Source organism: Colossoma macropomum, unplaced genomic scaffold (genome assembly GCF_904425465.1).
Source record: "Colossoma macropomum unplaced genomic scaffold, Colossoma_macropomum, whole genome shotgun sequence".
Classification (NCBI taxonomy): domain Eukaryota; kingdom Metazoa; phylum Chordata; class Actinopteri; order Characiformes; family Serrasalmidae; genus Colossoma; species Colossoma macropomum.
Window position 1 is genome coordinate 19,746,910 of NW_023494804.1, and position 23,211 is coordinate 19,770,120.

Sequence of the window (23,211 nt, forward strand, 5' to 3'; positions counted from 1 at the left end):
AAAAGTATATTCAATACATATAATATGCAAGGAGCGTCTTATACTATGAAATACTACTGACACTTAATACAGTTCCTACCTTGTTGTATATAGATACTCACGTATATAGAATATACATAGGACTTATGCATGACATCACGTCCCGACATTGTATAAAAACAAATCCCTGTGTCTGTGTGTGTGTGTGTGTGTATATATATATGTGTACTTGCATGCGCGTGTACGCGTGCGCGTTCGCGTCGAATGAAGAGAGAGGGAGCGAATGAGAGAGAGAGACAGAGCGAGAGAGAGAGAGAGAGAGAGAAGAGAGAGAGAGAGAGAGAGAGAGCGCACCGGCTGCTGAGGAGTCGAGTTGCTGGAAGTGCTGAAAGTTTGTGTTTCCGACGCAGCTGATGTGCTCGCAGCAGGAGAAACTCGGTTTAAAAGAGCTTATCTGTAGGATTTCTACAGGAGAAACTCGGTTTAAAAGAGCTTATCTGTAGGATTTCTACAGGAGAAACTCGGTTTAAAGAGTTAATCTGGGTTTTTTACATGTGCCGCTGTGTGGAGAAACCTTCTCTGGAGCTCCGTGTGATGAGGATATCAGCTCAGCTCCTGGAGTCATCAGCACTGCTGGAGTAACAGATGATCACTGGGCTTCGTTTCCACACCTCGAGGATGTTCTGAGTGTCGGTCTCATGCGCCCGTGAGTAAAAGAGCAACATTCCTCTCTAAAATCTCCTACCGTAGAGAAATATCCTCTTTAAATGGTGATTATTCACATGCAGCCTTTAGCTGAATGAGTAAGTACTCTTAGGCTGGGCGGTATAACAATGTGTTAGACATATCGTGATAAATTACCACGTCTGCAAATGATAATTAGTAGGACTTCTAGAGTATTGAACAACTGCAGGGACATAAAAAGACAGATTTAGATCAATTATAAAGAGTCTGTAAACAACAACAACAACAACTGGTATATCTTAAACTACAGTAACAAATAGCTGATCGGATGTCAATTAACATATTTAATCCAATTATTTTTGGCATTTGTTTGCTTGTACTCATAGTTTTCCATAACGTTTTTGAATTTGTCACTACTGTTGTGTTTGTGCAACTTATAGGTTTCATCTCATAAATATTAATATTGTGATATATGTACTATTTAGTGAATACTTTTTTGCTATATTGCCCCCTCTTACTATACCTGCAGCTTTCTGACTTTCTCATTTTAGTTTAATCATTGACATGCCCTGTTAGAGAAAACTACAACTCATGAAATGATGGTATCCTTCTATTAAAAGTGCAATTTGACTAAAGAGATAAGGTTTGCTAATAAGTGTCTTTCCAGCTTCAATGTATTAACCCCTTAAATTCCCAGGCTTATTATATATTCATACGAAGGCTTATTATTCAGTAACTACAGGGACTTCAATGCAAACTGGTTGAGCTATTCTTAGGTAATAGAACTGTGTATTAAAACTTTGGGCCTGCCGACGGGCTCTAGCCATTTAAATCGAAGTTCATCATTAACGCAATGTATGAAAATCTTAAAAATGACAAAATAAAAGGTGAATGAGGTTTCCACCTCAACTCACATATTTTTTTTTATTTATTGCTCTACATTTCATTTGAACATGGCAGCTGTGCTTTTCTTCATGTAACAATTTCATAAATGGACCAATAGAAATGCTCCAAAATCACTCTGACTAAAATCTCTTTACTTTAATGTGCAGTAAGTCACAAACATTTTTTCCCTCTCCTGTGAAATTAGTATTTTTAGAGAAGCATGTTTGTTTGTTTATTTATTTATTTGGACAGTGAAGGTATATTAATGTTAAGAAAAAAATTATATTTTATCTGTGTGCTTGAGTTTTGCTTCCCCATCACATCAAATCATTCAGTCATAAAAGTAATGTAGTGTCAAATTAAGTGACATGCTAAAGAGGAAGTGATGTCATTTGAGTCTTTAAGTTCAAAAGCTGGCAAATGTCTGACACATCACACAGAAAGACAGAATAGAAAGTTTTAAAAAATGTTTTTTTGCCATATTCACAAAGTTGTGTTATTTACTGCTGAAAACAGATACTAGAAGGTCTAACCTTGAAAACAGGGAGTGTGGCAGTAGCTCTGCGTGAAATGTAACAGCCAGTGAAAACTAATGGAACTTTTCTTAGGTTATAGAAGTGTCTAAAAAACTTTGGGCCTGCCGGTGGACTGGTAACGAGTTAAACAGGTGCTAGTAGAACATGCTTTTGCTCATCTTCTTATTCCCATAGCAACATCATATGCAAAATGTGACTGTAAGACTATTTTTGTTATTGATTGATTTGATTTATTGATCTTAAGCATTTTTGATTACAGAGTTGTGTTAAAATGTCACAGAACTCGCAGCTTTATTATTTGAATTCTTTCTTGGTGACCATTTTGAAGCATATAAACAATTCACAGTGAAAGCTAGCCAGGCTAAAATGCAGCCTCCATATGGGGGGGTTAGTTTTAACACAGTGCTACAAATAAGCTTCCTACAGTGAACAATGAGAGACGTCTATATCTCCCCATATGAGTTCAAAACAGTTAAGCTTATGGAAACTTTTATGCAAAGAATTATCAAAAAACATATCATGAAATATATATATATATATATATATATATATATATATATATATATATATATATATCATGTATATCGCTGCTGTGAAACAAAACCTCCAATGATCATTTTTCTCATTTTTCAGTTTTTGACATCATTTGAAATTGCCTGTTGCCCTTTACATCATGTATAAATTCCGTGATAAACTGACTAAAGGAAACGACCCAAAATCACTTGAAAAAAAATCTGGTTCCATTGACTTACATTAAAAGTAAAAAAAGTATTTTTTTTGCTTCTCCTGTGAAGTTATTATTTTGGAGATGGAGGTTTTGTTCCGACAGCAGCGATATGTTACTTAAAAGAATGTGTCCTGTTACAGCACTTTAAAAAATTATTTAGCAAAGGCTGCATGGGGTAAGGTGATAGATAGTGTCTGGGGACTTTAACCTGCAGCTTGTCCTCAAAATGTGGAAAATCGCATTTATGTAACATTTATGGATTCATCTTCATCTGCCAAAACTGGATCTTCTCAACTGCATGGGCCTCACCCCAAAAAAACGATTATAGCAGGCAGTGCCAGTTAAAATGTGGAAAAGTAGATTATGGCCAAAATGGTTTTGTGGGAAAGAGAGACAAAATTAGTGATGCTGCATAGATAGTACGTTTTTTTATAGGTTGTATTAAGGGGGCTGTGAAGTGTTGCTGATACTGTTGCACATGCGAGAAAAGGAAAACTCCATCTGGTCCAAAGCCCAATCAATACTGGGGGACTTTAAACACTCCTGGGAAAGCCAGGATCATTCCAGTGCGCTAGAACATTATAAAGCAGCTTATATCAGTCTTTATTTCTCTCAGGGTAGCATCCAGTGGGGCCTGGATGACCGATGTCATGCTCAGTATCAGAAAGATGTGTTGTTTTTTTTTAGTTCTAATAGGTTATTCTTGATTGACTGTTCAGTTAGTTATGTTTTCAGGCTGTGTAATTAATGAAACACATACTTTTCAACACTTTCTCTTTGCTATTGTGGGTGCATTGGATCTGGTGACTGCATGCCATTAGCTTTTGCCTTTGCTTTGCAGATGCAGGTGTATCGATAGCTAAAACTGCTCATTCAAAACCTGCAGTAACTCATTGCTAATGCTAATGCTATGTAGCTATTGCACCCTTAAATTACTTAAAGAGGAATTCCACCAGTTTTTCAAAATTTCTAAATAATTCACTCTTTTGAATTGGTTAATTGCAGAACAACCTACACACATGTGATAGGAACCAACACAAATACAGCCAGTTTATGTGCTAATTCAAAAGCACCAGTGAACCCACACGTGTCTTCTGAGTTTTTATATATAATGTTGATGATGGCAAAATAGGGTTTCTTTGAGAACTATTTTGCCTTACAACACCCTGCATGTACCTCTCCACCCACTATGAATAGGTTAAAATAAATTGATTAAGCTTAAACTTTGTCACACAACAGTGTGGCAGCCAGGCAGCACTGATTTTATTGAATGACTGTTTACATCTCAACCATTTAATTATGTATAATTCTTGATAAATTGGTAGAGTTTCCCTTTAAGAAGGCAGTATGCATTGTGGTCCATGCCATTACTATATATATATATATATATATGTCTTTTTTACTATATATATATGTAATGTCTTCTGTGACATTACAAAAACAGTGAATTCATAAACAAGCTGTTTTTGCTGCTTAAAATCCATTGAAGACTGAATAGACTGGGGAGCAAGTTGAATTTCAGCGTGTTTTTCAGCAGTGGTGAATAGTCCCTTTCTCCAGGGTTCATCCATTCACTTCAGCTAGATTGTGCTAGTAAAGTGACTCATGATTAACTGTCCACATCTCACATTCCTTTAATAACTAAACACACCTTGGTACACAAACGCTCACAGACCAGTCACTTCCTTGAAATGATAACAGCCTACAGTCACCTGCATTGTTTTGAGTGACCCTAATCATGGTGTGAACGATTCTGTTCGATTATGATTCTTTAATTAACCCTTTACATGGCCAGAGCCCACCAGAGGGCCCAAAGTTTTATTACACATTTCTATGACCTAAAAATAGCTCAACCAGTTTGCTCTGAAGGCCCTGTAGTTGCTCAATAAGAAGCCTTAGTATATAGTAAGACTGGGATGTTAAGAAGTGAAATGATTCAGTGTATAAGGAGATACATTGCACTCTGAATCAATTTGATTATTTTGTATTTGAATACACAAATGTGACTGGAGAAGCTGTTTCACAGAAGCGGGGAATTTTTATGCTTGAAAATAAGCAATGTTTTATTCTGACCAAGAAAGATTATCATTATATTGACAATAATCAATGCATTTAAATAACTAATTTCAGTTTTTTATACATCCCTAGACACTAAATGTTTATTTATGCAACCAAAGGTGACAAATGACAAGCTGTTTGCACAGAGGATCTAGATTTGTTTTTTTGGGGGGGGGGGTCATTGTTGGCAGTCCAAACAGATTTGTTTGACCTCTCTCTGTCATCGCTGACTTGTTTGTGTTTGGAATCTCCTCCCATCCACTGGCTGAATTTGCATGTGGTTGTAGACTCCCCATGCCACTGTGTCTGTAGGTTGATGAAACCTTCCTCTTCATGATGCAAGGGGGAAATCTATGAATCTCATCAGTTCTGATTGGAAATGTTATGTGGAATCTCTTTAGCGTGTCAGTATTGCACCCTTGGGGAAACCTTGCGTTAAAATTTCTGATTGTGCAAATCCGTATCAAATCTATGTTCAAATCTCTGTTACAGAGAATGGACAATAAGTAATCTCTATCCAGTAATCTCAGTTACGTGAGAGGTTTTTACTAGACGTTTCTTATGTACATCTGGCTGTAGCATCTGTTTGGGCCATGAAAGGGCAAATCTTCCTGGCACTGCAAAGAAGGTAAATGGGTTAGCGTCCCTGGCCTCTGCAAATCATTGGTTTGCCCATTTGGCTGATTAAATCTATGGTAACGTCAGCAGTGAATCTGTTTTTGAACTTAGTGGGGACTCACTGCCACCACTCACCCGTCTGTTTCCTCCTTTCTGCAGACACATGCGGCTGGCAGCTAACGCGAACATGCTGAACATGGGTTCTGTGTTTGTAATGTTTACGGGTAAACACGAAAACCTGCAGGTTACCATGGAGAGACCAGCTTCAGGTGGCCTAGAAAAAGCATGCTGGTGTTTGCTTTGTCTTTTTCTGCGTCTCGTGCAGCCTCTTTCAAGTGTCCCTCGTACCTAGCTGTCGTTTATTGCTTTATGGCTTTGCTACTTCTCACAGCACTCCCCTGTGTTTTCTCACAGATATCTTCCTGATGGGGGCCCAAGGCCACTTCTGAGGTCAAAATTACCTCCTTCCAGACACACAAAACACTGTTATTAATGATTGACCCTCTTCCTAAACAAATGCTTATCAATTAGCACCACAAGTTTTGCTAATCACATCCTTCAGTTGCACAATCAGATGCTAGGCCCAACACTGTCTTCATTCACAGCAGCCATTTTCATATTAGCATACAGTAGAAAGTAAAAGAAAAGAAAAGCTTGACCACAAAGGCTAGCAGCCATTTAATGCGTATGAATGCAATGGCTGCTAGTTTTTACTGATTCTTAGAAGTGGCTAACAATAGCTGCTAGATTTCGTTCATTGTTAGTAGGAATGTACTGATACAGGAATGCTGGGCCAATGCTGGTGTTTTTCATGTAGGCTACGTACCTGTCGATACTAATGCTGATATATACAGATCTATTAGAGGTAGAAATGATGAGAAAAAATGTAGAAATGATTTCTATAGGCTTACAACTGCAAGAAAGCTAATAACATACAGACATTCTACTGTAGTACCCCAGCATGTCTACAGTCTTCTGAGCAGATCAACACAAATTGACACAAATTTAATCATCTGTCCCGTGCTGCAAGTTTACTTATATTCCCATATAGTTATAACAATGTAACCACTTATAACTACATACACTGTATGGACAAAAATATTGGGACACCCCTCCTAGTTATTGAGTTCAGGTGTTTCAGCCACACTCATTGCTAACAGGTGGATAAAATTAAGCTCATAGCTTTGCAGTCTTGAAGGACAAACACTGGCAGTAGAATGGGTCGTACTCATTAGCTTAGTGACTTTAAACATGGCACTGCCATAGGATGCCACTTCTGCCACAAATCAGTTTGTGAAATTTCTGTCCTGCTAGATCTGCCCCGTCAATTGTAAGTGCTATTATTGTGAAATGGAAGCACCTTGGAGCAACAAGTTCCAATTTGCCTCTGGAAGCAACATCAGCAAAAGAACTGTTCTTCAGGAGCTTTACAAAATGGGTTTCCATGGCTGAGCAGCTACACACAAGCCCAAGATCAAAATGCACAATGCTAAATGGTGGGGAAGTGGTGTCAAGCACGCTGTCACTGGACTCTGGAGTCGTGCATACGCATTCTGTGGCATGATGAATCACCCTTCTCTTTCTGGCAGTCTGATAGACGAGTCTGGTTTTGGCAAATGCCAGGAGACCTTTACATGCCTGACTGCATTGTGCCAACTGTAATGTTTGGTGGAGGAGGGATAATGCTGTGGGGTTTTTTCTAAGGGGTTGGCCTAGAAATCTTAATGCTTTAGCAGACCAAGACGTTTTGGACAATTCTATTCTTCCAACTTTTTGGGAACAGTTTGGAGAAGACACTTTTCTGTTCCAGCATGACTGAGACCCAGTGCACAAAGCAGCTCCATAAAGGCATGGCTGGGTGAGTTTGGTGTGGAAGAACTTGACTGGCCCACACAAAGCCCTGACATCAACACCATCAAACACCTTTGGGATGAACTAGAACAGAGATTGTGAGCCAGACCCTCTCACCCAGCATCAGTGTCTGACCTCACAAATGCTCTATATAATAATGTGAATAATAATTCACAGAAGTCACTGAATAATTCATAGCAGTTACTAAATAATTAATAGTAGTTACATAACAGTTCTCGGTAGTTACTAGATAATTCATAATAGTGGAAAATATATTTTATGATTAATAACTGAAAACTACGGAAACTCATCTAATCATGTTATTCCAGGTCTTTCTAAATTATCAACTTTTTCAATGAAGAAGTCCTGTAATGGTCCATTTTTAGTTATCAAACACTTTTCAGTACAGAAGCATGTACTTTTTTCTGAGAGGAACCAAGTTGCCATATAAACCTGTCAAACATACTGCAACCTTTGTTCCTGAAGCTTGTTAGGTAGCTTATGGGCTTTTGCTTGATCTCGCACAGTACACAGTCATCAAACTGTATTTGCTTGTAGGACTTTGGCCTTAAATGGTGGTGTTAACTATATGACTCAACACGTAGCTGTTAGTCCAGTGACATCAGTACTTCCAGTAAACCACGGTACAGATTAATAACTCTCCACATTATAAACACTTTTCATTTGTGAATGTATGTGTCTGTGTAAGAAAAGTAGACATCCCTGCCATTATATTTTTCCTTACCCAGTTGAATTCATTAATTATTCTACTTGCTGGTTTAAGCTAATGAGCAGATTAGCCTGGGCAGAATGTCTCCTGTCTTATATTCGGTACTGTACAAAAGTCAGAGACCGCATGACTTTTCTCACTGAGGCTTCTTGACAGCTACACATCCTTTCAGACCCATAGCGCTGAGTTGTCTTCTCACAGTGGAAGGATGGACAGAAACACCTGTGGATGTTTTCAGATCTGAAGCAGCTTGAGTTTCTCCTCTCTCTCAAAGATGAAAGCTTCACGTACTGTTTATCTGATGGAGTCAGTTTTGGTCTCTGCCAGGTCTTCCAGGTGGTTGTAGCTTTTTAATTATTTTTGAGCTCCATTTTTGGGGGCTTTCCCTTCTTTATGCAAGTGGATTATCTTATATCTAATCTTCTCAGAAATACCTCCTGAAAAATAAATAGCATGTACTTAATGGCTGTTTTGACTGGAAATTAAATAAATGAAGAGCAGTCTCTGACTTTTGCACAGTACTGTATATTTCAGAGCTCTGATATTTCTACATGTATTTGTTGATTTTTACTTTTTCTTTGTCAGAAATGTACCTGCAGCCTAGATTTATCCAATGAGTCCATTTCAGGAACAGTTAAGAATAACCTTTTCACTCAGTGCTCTGGAGTAATCTCTGAAAGCGGTAAGCTGGCATTAGTGTCATGCAGTGAGACAGGACTCAGGCTCAGGGATGTGTTTAGAGAGCTAAAAACAGTGTTAGCCGCATGTTAAACTTGTCCAAGACACAAGCCATAAGAACTAGAGTCAAGAAAAAGGTGATGAGGTATTGCTTTTAAGAGCTGTTTGCTATTGTAAGACCTGAACTGAGCATTTTCCTTCGGTACCATGACGTATTTGCGAGTGAATGACGGTCTCAGGGAGGGTCTCTGAGCTAGCTGAGCATTTACTTTTGACGGTAGGTAGAGGATTGTGGTGGGGGGGAGGTTTTTCAATCAAAAAGTTGCATGATGTGATGAATTATGCTTTATATGACCAGTGACATGAGTTGACAAAGTGAAAATGGCCACTTTAAATATGTATATATCAGTTAGTTGTTGAAAATATGGTGCTATTTTATGCATATGGACAAAAGTTGATTTTTGCATTAATGAAACATCTCACTTCACTTTTGTCTTCCACTTCATATACTTCTGGCAATTATTGTGTTGATGTAATGCAGAAATAATGTGCATAGTTGAATGAGTGAAATGAAATGCACCACTTTTTTGATTGCATGCTGTACAATAAGAACAAGAACAGAATCTGTTTACCTAACTGGATTGTAATCTATATGAGAGATAAAAGATATTATATCAGAACAGTTTATTTTTATCAGACTATTTTAATTCTGCATTCATGTCAGACATAAACATCTGATATCATATGAAACCCAGTATATACCCACACTGTGTTTGCATTTGCTTTTCTGTGGCTGGCTGAATAGGAGCTGTAGTATAAGCTTAAACAGCACTGAGTCATTGGGCATCACGTGCTGATCTCTACTTTGACCTGCTGATTCTTAGCAGCTTATGGTGTTCACTTTACAGTCCTTCCTTTTAAACTGCATTATAGACTTAGCCGGTGAGTTTGGATATGCAAATGGGCTTAACGTGGACCTTTATTGAGATTATTGCCTTCAAATCAGATACCATAAGCCTTGTAATTGTATCTATGTACACAGAAGTCCTACACTGGACAGAGAACAGAGGGAGAAAGAAAGAAGGGAACAGTGGTGATGCTGGGTGGTTGGCTTTCAGAAAAGGGAACTAACAAGCTGAATGAAACTCTGCCAGTGAAGAGGGGTGGAGGGGTGGAGGGGTGTTTAGGCGGGGGTCATTCGAACAATTGCATCATAATAAAGACCTTCGAGCAACTCCGCACAGGTACAGTGTTCAGGTTTGTTTCTGGAAGTTTTGAGCTGGTGAGTCATTGGCTTTACTCAGAAAAAATTGGTAAATATTTCAGACTTCAATTAAAGTTGTTATTATAGGCTGGGAGTCCAGGCATGAAACTTGGTGGGAAGAATCCTGACACAAACAGAAAGCTGAGAAAATAAGATTAAGGGGCTTACTGTCATTTTCTTCCAGAAGATTACCTACAGCATTTCCAAATTGGCAAAAAAAAACTCATTGTCCACTTCAAATGCAGTAGTTGTCATCAAAAATGTATATGTATTAGCACATATTATCGTAAAAATAAACATTTTTGTCATTTGCATCTAGAAAATGCCTGAAGTTCATAAGCTTCAACTGAAGCCCAAGATGACCTTTTTACCTTGAAAATTATGCTTGCGTGCTGGTTCCCGGGTGGAGGTTTCCATTACATGTTAGCTACGTTAGCCTCATAACTCCAGTGCAAAACTAAAGAAGCAAACTTCAGACACCAAACATGTCTTGACTAATTCTCTATATTTGTGATATAGGCAAAAGATATATGAACTTAATTTATCAACAAGCTGTGGCTTTCATTGTACTGCCTGACTCTACCATCTTCTGATCATTTCTGTTGGAGAAGAAGGTATAATGGGTATTGGCCATTGAGTGTGTGATGAAAAACATTTGAGTGTTTGACTTGAATGATGTGTTTTGCAGGTATGGAGCTGTGTGAGGCTGTCTGAATGTCTGCCATGGCAATGAAGAGGCTTCCTCTACCTGAACTCATCATTACTGCTGTGGTCTTCATATTTGGTAAATATACAAACACATATATACAGCTCATATAAACTGGGTTAATAGCATACACAAAACAGCACATATGCACTAGGGATGCACCAATATGGGGACTGTGGGCTGGTATTTTGCATATACATATCTGCCAATGCTGATTCATAAACATTTATAAAATGTAGAAATGTAGAAATTTACCTTGATTAGTATTACAGAGAAATATAGAAGATATTTTTATAGTATTACAGATGCAGTAAAATGAATACAGTCCAGTAACACATGGACATGTCCAGATATCAGTAGTCTTTAGAATACTATATTGTCTCCTCTTTATATCACCACATTGATTTTTTGACTGTTTTGATCGATAGTGTATCAAGTAATACTTAGAAGTCATAGAAGTTACTGGGTTAAAGGGTACAGTAGAGGTACATTTTTGTTTTTGAAGTTACAAACAATATAAATCCACCCTCAAACATACAACAGTGGTCTTAAGGTCCAATTGTGTACTTTGAATGAGTTTTAAAGGTGCACTACATTGACAAGGGGCATATTTGTACTGTTTTGTAACCTTTTCATAAACTTTTTAAAGTAGAAGCCTGGAGTACAAACAGAGTGTATGCAGTCAAAGCAGCTTAAATAAATATGATTGCAAAAGAGTATGGTACAACTATGTTACCTAGACAAAGGTACTGAAGATGTTCCTTTGAGGGTACCACCCCAGTGATAGTTTAGTATTTAAGTGTACTTAAATTTAAATGTCATTATGTAATTTTTTTAGATAAAATTAGGTATTTTATTATATATAAGTACCGACGTAATTAGTGACTTAGTTTTATAATGAATGAACATTAACATTTGATTTACACTGTAAAGTATATTGACAGTTTCAAGTCTGCCCTTCAGATTTTTTCTGTTTGTTTTGATGCAAAGAAATGAGAAAACATTGTAAACATTTTAAGCATGTTTTTCTTTCTGCAAAACAGTTCAATTCATAATAAAGTATCTCCATTTCTACTTACAAACAGATAAATTCGGTATGAGTTTACAGTTTAGAATCTGCACTTTCAATGCAGTTTCTCTCTTTTGCTTTTTTTTCGAAAGCAGTGAAAATTAAGCAATATAAAATTACACCGTGCTCTGGCTAGAGCAACTCCTAAGGGTCGCCTCACTAATCCCCTCTCTTGGCTGTGTTAGGTGTAGCTGATTGTGTGGGTCCAACGGTGTGGGGGAAGCAAGGTGGTTCAGCTTTACTGAAGTGCAGCCTGGCTCCAGCTGAAGGCTCTTCAGCCCCTCTGCATGTGGTGGAGTGGGTCCGCCAGGGCTACGACATACCAGTCCTCATCAAATTCGGATCATACGCACCACGAGTGCACCCCAACTATGAAGGTGAGTCCCCTATGCCAGTGTTTTAACCAGTTAAAATAAAGTAATTGTGCAGTTACTGAGCTTAAAGCTTAAAAGAATACTACAGCGTTTTTAAACCTGATTTCTATCTTTGCATCTGCAGGACACGGTCAGACAATACTTTAAAGGTGTTTTCCTGAAGTCTATTGCCTATTGACTAAATGATTTGTAACAGATGTCAGTGGGCTGGTGCTGAGTCATCTGCCCATTGCCTTCCACTATGGTGTGTTTTGAGTTAGCAGGTTATCTTTTCTTTTCTGTCAAAGTTGTTGTCGTTGTATCCTACAGCTGTGACAATTTGAAAAGTGTTGGAGTATTTAAGGCATATAATCCAGTAACTACTATGAAATAAGTATGCAAAAGATGGTGTCACTGGAGTGAAGAGCTGAAATGTGGACCTGCTGACAGGTTCTGAGAGTATAAGGGGCTAATTAGATCCAGCTAAATTGTACTGGATTCAGGTTAACTTAGTTGGGCTAAATTCAGGGATCTGTAGTTTATATTGTTTATTTTTGTTGGTGCTGATTTTCTTTGCTAATCTCTCCATCTTCAAAGGGCTTTGAGGATTCCTACAGGTAGTAACAATCTATGACTTTTAGAGCTAGGTCTTCAATTGAAGCCATAAACATCAAAACTCAATCAAAAACCAAGAAAAATTATGCCTTCACAATAATTCTAATTTCTGCTAGCGCCCCTACGGGATTTCTACTGGTATGTTAGCATAAGCTAATGCTGGTACGCACAATTTTTGTCTGTCCCAGGTTAAGCACAGAAAGTTGAGGTCTGTAGCAGACCTTAACATATGTTTTATCTTGTATATAACAGTTTAACATTGTGTCTTACAATAAATAGCGCTGACATAATATTGTCGCCGCTGTGTAACGTTTCTTTGCTTTTCCATTTATGACTGAAATCTGGTTAGACTATGGCTCATATTCAGTCAATGAACTTCCAGTTCTCACAAAATTGGTCCCGCCCGTTGGAAATCAGACATGATTGGTTGAGTCCTCTGTCACTTCCTAATTATGTTAGTAGTTAATCTGATGTGAAAGGCCATCAGTTCAGATCCTGAAGTCCTGACCAAAGGGAGAGCTTGCTTGGCTGTATCTTTGTAGATACTACAGTGGGAGAAAATAGTGATAGAAGCATTTTTAGTTGGCATTTCAAGATGTTTTGTTTTTTAATGCAAAACAATAGTACAATACAATGCAACAAGCATGATGATTCTATTACTAATATGAACTGAAAACGTTTTGATTCCCAAAAATCATTAGACCTTATTTGAAGGCCTAGAATGGCCTGAGGGTTCCCAACTGCCTAGAAGCACATTTTGTCCATGACTAAGTTCTGTGGGCAAAGCAGCAGTAATATGTATAGATTAAACAGTAATATCCACAAAAGGGGAGGAAACTAGTTTGACTCTATAAGTTAATAATTAGTTTATTATACACAAAAAACATCATTCATTGTAATGCAAATAAATGAAAGCATTTTGGCTAAGGCTTTTCTTCACCATGTGGTATCATAACCATGTAGTAACTGGCTCTAAAACTTCATATCGCCTCTGTAGCTTCCTTCATAACCTCTACACCTCACCAGCGTGTCAGCAGCAGGTTGTATGCGCTTGCCGTAAGCTCGTCAGGGTCCAGCGGGACCTGCTCTCTTTTCTTCCATCTCATTGCATCATTCCCTATTGTCTGCTCCGGGGCTGCAGCACAAAGGCTGTCTATTGGGAAAGGAGTCGCTCAATAGGCTGGGACTACCTTATTCTTTCCCGCTGTCCTGAAAAAGGCCCAGACAATGGCTCTAATGTGGAAGGGGTGGAATGGCTGCCGTGGTAACATGGGAGGCTGCTATGTTTAGTGTGATTCGACCCCACAACCTTTCGTTAGAGTTTCGAGACTTCTCGACGTTGTGTACTCTGCAGACTTAGCAGGGTGATGCTATGCATCTGTCCGTCACTCTGTAGCCATGACGATAGTGACAGAAATGCCAGTATGTATGAAAGTTGCAATGCATTAGCATTATTAACTTAAGCGTTGTTTGATTTAAATGTAATTTTAACGGCCAGTGGGATGTGTATTGCCTGACCGTTTAAGATGATTGGAGTCATTTTCATTTGATTTCCTTTTAATCCTGCACAAAACAACAGTTTACTGTCTAATCCATTCAGAAGGTTATAACCTTCTTTGCTGGACAGATGATACTAAATGAGGGTCAAGTAGTCTAACGTAACTATCTGGTAATCATTTTAAAGAATCTATCATGAAACACACACACACACCTACACATTATTGGTGTATCAGTCATGAAATTTTAACGCAACAGAAAGAGGAGATCTTTTCAAATTATGTGAAAAAAAGACAAAAATGAAGATAGGAGGTTTTGTTCCAACAGCGATCATAAACATATAATAAATAATATATTAAATAATGTATCACAACTTTTGCACAGGTCACATTTCATGTTTTATTTTCTGGCGATGTGTAAAATTGGTTTGTTAAGCAATTGTGCATTAAAATGTTCAGAAATTCATGTATTTTCTGTATAAGTCGTGTTAACTTATTTTCACTAGAAAATCAATTAAACTTTTGCGTATGACTATGTATGTATAATTATTTGAAAATATATATAATTAATTCTGTTGAGTTTAAAGTCTTGGAGTACACTTTAACTCCATAATTTAACCAGTGCTAAAGTGGCTAACACTTAACAGAAGCTATTTTGTCCTTAAACTCTATAGTTTAACCAATGCTTAAGTGGCTAACACTTAATTTAAGGTATTTTTTACTTAAACTCTATAGTTTAAACAATGCTTAAGTGGCTAACACTTAATTTAAGGTATTTTTTACTTAAACTCTATAGTTTAAACAATGCTTAAGTGGCTAACACTTAATTTAAGGTATTTTTTACTTAAACTCTATAGTTTAAACAATGCTTAAGTGGCTAACACCTAATTTAAGGTATTTTTTACTTAAACTCTATAGTTCAAACAATGCTTAAGTGGCTAACACCTAATTTAAGGTATTTTTTACTTAAACTCTATAGTTTAAACAATGCTTAAGTGGCTAACACTTAATTTAAGGTATTTTTTACTTAAACTCTATAGTTTAAACAATGCTTAAGTGGCTAACACTTAATTTAAGGTATTTTTTACTTAAACTCTATAGTTTAAACAATGCTTAAGTGGCTAACACTTAATTTAAGGTATTTTTTACTTAAACTCTATAGTTTAAACAATGCTTAAGTGGCTAACACTTAATTTAAGGTATTTTTTACTTAAACTCTATAGTTCAAACAATGCTTAAGTGGCTAACACCTAATTTAAGGTATTTTTTACTTAAACTCTATAGTTTAAACAATGCTAACTCTTAACAGAAGTATTCTTTTTACTAAAACTTGATAGTGTCAGCAATGCTAAAGTGGCTAACACTTTATTTTTTTAAAGATTGTATGATGTCATGCTAATTGAGAAGCTAGCTTTCATTCTCTCTTATTAGCATTGTTTGACTTAAGCATGTTTGGAGACATTTTCATTTCATGTGTACTGTTTAATTCAGCCAAAGGATTTTAGTTTTGGAGATTGAAGGTTAATAAAGCTAATAGAGGGTTAAATAGTCTATTAAATAGGTCTATTAAAAAGATCTGACTAGATTCTGGCATGGAATTTGAAATAAATGATCCCTTCCCAAATATATATATATAAAATAAAAAATAATAACCAACTATTTACACGTATTCAGTCCTGGAGTCTAACTGAGCTGTACACCTGCTTCAATCCATCAGCTAATTATCAAGCCGTCATCAGTTGAATGAGGTTTGTTAGAGCAGGAACAATAATAAAGTGTGCAGTGTGACCCTCCAGCAGAGGCTTTGAGGTGACAGATGTCGTCCTGACCTTAGAATAGCTTGGGATTAGCCATTAGACCACCCTGATTTGAAGTGCCACCCCCTTCCTTTTTGAAATTTAAGTGTATTTAAGTGTTCATTTTAAAAGATTTGTTTCACATTCTTTATACTCATGTGTATGCACTCTGGGTTTTTGCCCCTGTGGATAGTATATACATTTATTATAAAAAAGGTTGTATGTAAATATATTGTTGACTCATCCTGTACAGTTTATTCTCTAGTAACTTTATTAGACCACCTTCACTCATTGTTACTTCATAGTGCATACAGAGGAGTGTGGTTTGCTGGGGCAAGTACTCTTTTAAACAGCCATTCTTTCTCAGCACGCTGAAGCCCTGTTTAAACATTCATAGCAGGTTGATTCAGTGTATTTAAAGTAGGAGACTTAGACAAATTTGGCACCCAGCACAGAGCGAGCTCAACAAACACGTACAAGTTGGGAAGAGCAGAGAACTGAAAACAGTGAATGAATTAAAGCAAAGGGCGTACACTGGTGGTACAAGGCACTTTGAGTTTGCATTATTTAAATGTGTCAAGTGGTTACACATGAAGAAAATGGGTTACATCAGTACAGTCAGGGCTGCAACATTGTGTGGCTTTAAAATCCCCCACTGCTCATTAGGTAGCAGGCAAGAAACACTCTGTACAGGTCACAACTCCATCACAGGGCAGGCAGACACACACACACCCCTAGGGGCAATTTAACATCTCTACTTCACCTCTCCACACAGACAGGACCCTGGTCACCCAGCCACAGAATTGAACCCAGGCCCTTCTTGCTGTGAGGTGACAGTGCTGCCCACTGCCCCACTCAGAAGCCAATTACAGTCATTCATGCTATCAGTACCAGATGGTCCTTGGCGGAGACTGAGACTGAGGCTCTTCAGATAGGCCTTGTCACTGTTAGGCTAAGGCCAACCTCAAAAGACCCGCAATTCCTTAATGTCCGCTTCCACAAAAACAAAGTTTTATCTTTGTGTTATCTGCACTTATTTGTGTTTTACTGGTATAACCATTCTGACAAAACTTACCAGAGGAAGAATTTTGACTGACATTACAGATGAACCTGTATACCATTCACTGCTACCAGACACTGGATTCAAGATCTGGATTTCAATCCTTGCAAAAAGATGTAAACTGAAACACAGCAATTTTGTTGATATCAAATTTCAAAAATTGTCCTTCATTTCCCACCACTTGACACATTTGAATCATGAGCCATTTTTTCAGTGTGGGTTGTGTTATGGGTTGTAATGCTGGTATAAAAAGAAATCTCAGATTTTAAGGTAGTCAATCTAGATTCTCTAGTAGAACTGAATTGTGGGCTGAAACTGCCACTTTTATTTTACTAAAAACCAATGGCAAAAATAATACAAATACATTATAACGTAGTTATGTATATATATGTAGTTATATATATAACTAGTCTTTTGACAGGTTTGAATTTGCCCCCTTCTATGTGTTTTAATGTTAACAATAAAGCAAAACATAGCAGAAAAGTAAAGGATGTCTCTGCAGAACAAGACTGTGCACACAACAATGATGTTGTATCAGATTCGAATTGTTGTAAAATATCATGCTTACAGTGTTCTTATAAACAGATATTATGCTCTATTGTGAAATCTGACATTAGAAAGTTACATACTCTTACTTTATAAAGTGTTATGCATGTACCTCTAAGTACTTATAACAAACTATACAAGCTTACGCTTGCCATTCTAAGCTATTATGTAACTGCAACATCTATGCGTTAAAGACAGTGTTCTCTCCTCTTCATCCACACTTGAAAAAGATGGTTCTTCATGGGTTCTGTAGTAAAGAAAATAATTCTATATAGAACCATGAACACTCAAAGAACACTTTGCGTGATTAAATGGTTCTTTGCATCGTGAAAGCGTTCTTCAGATTGATGTAGAACGTGCTGTAGGTGGTTCTATATAGAACATTTTGAAAAGTGCTATATAAAACCATTTTTTTTTGCTAAAGAACCCTTGAGGAACCATCTTTTTTGAACGTGTGGGAAACTTCTCTGTTCTCTGAGTTTCATTTACATTTGATAACGTATTTTTAACATTCCAAGGAAGCTTTCAACATACAACAGGGAAACAGAACACTTCGTCAATGTAAAACAAGAGCAGAACAAATATGAGAGAATGTCTGGGAGGATTTAGCGTCTCCTATAACAACAGGATCGCATTCTGTTTAGACAACAACTAAAGGTTTGGAGGGACTTTTTGGTCAGGTGCAGATTCTTCTTCTTCTGTGGTAGTTACAGGAGGGAGGGGCGAGGGCAGTACGGGACGGGGGGCAGGGTGTGAATTTCACCTCCTCAGGCTTTACCTCAGCTCAGGTGTCACCTTACACACAATGCGGCGTTACTCACGCTTACTGGCCAGAGTCTTAATGTTACAACAGACTTATAAGACTGGAGTCAGTTCAACTAACAGTTTAGAGTTTTTCAGGTCAGCAGGGGGTCAATATGGCCTTATCGGAGTTGTCTAGGGAAACGTTTCTCAATTTTTTGATTATATTTATAGTAGAGATTAGCATTTTAACAATTTTTGCTATTCAATTATCCACATTCAGTCATAGTTCATTTTCCAATCCGTCCATGAGCTTTTAAGACTTATGTATGATCCTGGTTCTGAGTGGCTGACCATTTAAAAAACAGTCCAGGCTGAAACACTCCTTGTAACTTCAGCATGAATGGGCAGGACTAAACTGCTGTAGACAGTTTAGTGAATGGACAGGGCCAAACTGCTGTAGGCTAAGGCCCAATCTCATTTCTTATTTTACCCCTCCCCATTGTTTCTGAGTGTCACCTTGCCCCTTGGAACTGAGTTACAAGGAGTAGTGTTTGAAATCTTCCCCTACGCACTGAGACAATCCTCAAATAAAGAAGACCATTACTTCATTAACAGACTACTAGCGGTGCTCCGTAGGCGACACTGCCAGTCTGCAGTGATAGTGGAGGAGCAGTAAGGGAGCAGCAGTTGTATTCTGGTGCTTCAGGCATCAGAACTGCTTGACTATTTAAGGTGGAACAGGAAATTTAGCTAGCTAACCATCGAGACATTAGCATACTATTAATAAGAACTACTATCATTATTTTTTATGCTTGTTATGAAGAAAAGGACCACAATACAATGTGACAAGAAAATTCTCTTTGGAGTTTTTAGTCATTTGGAGTGTGCCTCAGTTTGAAGATCCATGTAGCCCTAACACTTCACCCTACCCCTATATCTCAACAAAAATTGGGGCATCCTACCCCTAGGCGTGAATGTGCAAAATAGAGGGCTAAGGGCTACCCAGCTGGGAGGATGAAAGCTAGCACATGCTTTCTCCAAAAAAATATGCATTAAACAGTAAATATTCAAGCTGGCCGTGAAGGACACCTGAGTGTTTTTACTTAACCCACCATTTGACACAGACAAGGAGTCGGCAAAACAAGAATGACTGTTCTACTGCTTAGTCATGCAGTCTATATTAAGAGAAATATTTAAAGGCTCTGTTTAGTACACAGACTGGATGGGGGTATTAAATAAGGGCCAGTGGCTGAGTGTAAAACAGTTTTGTATTAAACTGTTTGATCTGACAGTCCTCACTGTTACAGACAAGTCTGAGCTAAGAAACCTTAAATTATAGTTTATCTGAGGTAAATTTGTTGGGAATTTGTTTCCAAATCCCTGAAGCACATTAAAGTCTTAAAGGTGAAACCCAATGATTTTTCTAAATGTCTGGATAATGGAATGGTTAGAATGTAAACAAAAGTCGTTCAGAGTGGTTTGGTGTGAAATGCTCTATTTTAGAGAAACTTACAGAGTCACAATTGTTCAGTGGTGGTGATAGGAACCAGACGTCTGATGAGTTTAATGCCTTTCGGCCTTAATTTTTTTTAAATACATTTTGGAAGAAGATGTACATGCCATGTTGAAAGGCAAAATAGTGCCCAAAAAACGTAAATAAAATGGATATATTTGCATCGTAGATGTCGTGAGCCTTTGTTCCTATTATCACAATGGAAAGAAATCTGAGTCAGTTTCTCTACAAAGAACACTTCACATCAAATCACTCTGCCTTTATTAACATTTTAATGACTGAATTATGCAGAAATTCTTCTTTAAAGCCTACGAGAGAGTATATCTTTAATTATTAGTTCTCATGACTACAGAACTTGGACATTAGTTTGATAGTAGATACTGAATAATAGATAGTAGTTATTTAAAATTATTTGACTCATCCAGCAGTCTAAAACTACACTCCTATGAATTAAAGTGCCAAAAAGGGTTCTGTAAAGGAAAAATGTTGGAGAACCTCCTTTGGTTCCCTAAAGAACCATTCAAGTTCATGGCTCTTTTAAAATCCCGTTGAAATCACTCAGTTGAAAGGTTCTTTAGGGAACCAAAAGTGGTTCTTCTAAGGCTCCAAAAAACCCTTTATTTTTAACACTGTAACATATGAAGGTACATGTCTGTTAATGAATACTTAGTATGTACAATTTGAATGTATTTTAATTGACTCTGTTTATGTGGTTAGATGATTGTAGTTTGTGCGTAAGAAACCGCCACCTCCATTGTCAACAGTTTCCGACTCCACCCCCACGTCTAGAGTGACCACCACTAACTCCTGTGTCTTGTTCTTGTCTGTCTCCTTTTCAGATCTTCCCTCATTCAGAACCTGCCACTGTAGTTTCGACCCTTTTTTGAGCCAATGATTCAAATTTCAAACGAAAACAAGGCCTTTAAAGCACAATGGCAAGAAAGCTGATGGATAGTGTGGCATAGGTTGAAACCCGACCTCCGCTCTTCCTCACTGAAACCGGAGAGACCGTGCATGGGAAATGTTTGCCAAGCAGTGACTCAGAGTCTGTGGGTCAGAATAGAGAGGGGGGCTCCACAGGGTCCAGGTTTCACGGCCTCAGGCTAGAAGACGTTAGTGACAGAAGGCATGCAGTAATGTATGGGGGTCAGTTAGCTGGGGTTTGGGGGGGCACCAATCAGCCTGACACGCAAGATTAGCCGTGAAACCGTGACTATCCATCCTGTTTGAATGCAAGAAGGAAAACATGGTGAAATACTGCCAGTGACCGCAGCCTTTCTAGGTTACCCTTCTTTGATCATTCTTTCTAAGAGGACGTTTAGGCTTTTCCCTAAAAAAAAAGAAAAAACTTTACATCAGATCATTTGTTGGAATTATTAAAGTGTTAGTTTGATGACAAACCAGACTTACAAAGGTTACCGGTTATCCCAGATGTGGTCGGTCAGATGAGTCATGCTTGGTCTCCTGTGTTTACTTCTTTAGTTTTAGAGTTACTAAGCTAATGAACCAAACCTTTAATGGAAGGTTATAATTAGCATTGTTAAAGATGCACTCCTGTGGCAGATACTTGAATGATAGATGACATCATTGAAATTTTCAGCCGACATTATTGGAATTTTATATTTTCCATGTCATAACCCTGGAGAAATTGCCACCACATGTAGAGATGAAGAAAGCGGGAGTCACAGTAGAGTGGAAGATCTTCCTGACTTGGTTCTCCTGCTTTACACTCTGAAAAAGGTTGTTTTTCAAGGGTTTTTAGAAAAGAAAAAGTTTCTATATTGAACAATGAACACTCAAAGAACCCTTTGCATGATTAAAGGGTACTTTGCATCATGTAAATCTTCTTCAGATTGATGGAGAATGTGCTGTGGACAGTTCTATAGTTTGCTATGTATCAAAAATTCAGTTTATAAGTTGCCATTCATTGTCCAATTAGATGCTGGCACAATGCGAATTTACATTAGCATCCTGAGGAATTTGTACTGCTGTCAGCACCAAGCTGGCAATGTTACATAATCGCATTTGATGTCGATTCTAGCTTAAACACGAGCATGTGAAGCTTGTAACAGGCAGACATGTAACATTCTTAACTGTATGTATGGTTGCTGTAAGAACAAAACAGAACTCTACAAGAGAAGTAACTTTGAATTAACTTGGAATGGAAGTTAATGTAACAAGGTTTTATTCTACATCATTTTGGGTCATTTCTGTTTGCCTGTTTTCAATGAAATAATGATCTAAATAGCAGCTGGTATTTTCAAATTATGTCAAAAAAAAAAAAGATCAAAATGAGGATATAAGGTTTTGTTTTGACAGCAATGATATGCAGTTTTCCTGTGTATCTTTCTGTAAAGGTTTGAAATTGAAGCCTGCTTCTCAATATTACTAAAGCAGTCTGTTAGCCTATTAGCTCCCTGCTGGCTACTTCAGTTACACAGAACATAAAATGTAAACCTGCAACAGCAACTAGTGATGTTCAACTGGGAGCTCTTCATTTGGTTGCATTTTATAGACAAGGATTTCAGCAGCTTTTTCATGCCATGATACGGTGTGGCACCAGAACATCTCGCCAAAATAAAAGCTTTAAAGCAGAAGTTATCAAATGCAGACATTGTGGTCAAATTTACTAATAACTTAATGAGTTGCGATACTTAATTTGTTAAGCAGTTTTTTAATCAGTCTTACAGAATGTCATTTCACCATATAGATTGATAGATAGAAATTTGACGCTAGGGTTCATCTTTAAGTAATGTCTGATAGACTTTTGATTATGTGTAGTAGTAGCATGGCTTCTACTACTTTTTTTAGCCATGCTACGTAATTTTGTCAGTGTGTCAGAAACCACTTAAGCAAGTCTATTTGAGATTACTTAACAACTCTAAACGGTTTGCGGTGATTATGTGATGCTTGCAGTTAGCACAAAACTTTACATCAGATCATTTGTTGGAATTATTAAAGTGTTAGTTTGATGACAAACCAGACTTACAAAGGTTACCCGTTATCCCAGATGTGGTCAGTCAGATGCATGTGGTCAGTCAGATGCATGAGCTTCTATTGCTTTTTAGCGACATTAGCCTCATAGCTCCAGTGTAAAAGATCCAAACTCCAGACTCCAGACCTGTCTTGGCTGATCAGCTACATCTGAGGTTAGAGCAAAATTGTGTGAATATAGATTTTTGCCAAACTATCACTTTAAACTACCATTAATGTACTTGAATAAACCAATTTAGACTAATTATGTGATGCAAAACTCAATATACCACATGTTCATCAGTCAGCAGCCACTGGACTGCAGCTGCT

The 23,211-nt window shown here is 37.7% G+C and overlaps 1 protein-coding gene across 1 annotated transcript in view; it reads left to right on the forward strand.

Moving 5' to 3' along the window:
- Nucleotides 1-288: 288 nt before the first annotated feature.
- igsf9a (immunoglobulin superfamily, member 9a) overlaps nucleotides 289-23,211 on the forward strand; it is a 47,391-nt gene continuing 24,468 nt past the window's right edge. The window contains exons 1-3 of the mRNA XM_036594888.1: nucleotides 289-685; nucleotides 10,699-10,794; nucleotides 11,971-12,162. Coding sequence (XP_036450781.1) covers nucleotides 10,725-10,794; nucleotides 11,971-12,162 — 262 coding nt within the window. The 5' untranslated portion in view covers nucleotides 289-685; nucleotides 10,699-10,724. The remainder of the gene's footprint in view (nucleotides 686-10,698; nucleotides 10,795-11,970; nucleotides 12,163-23,211) is intronic.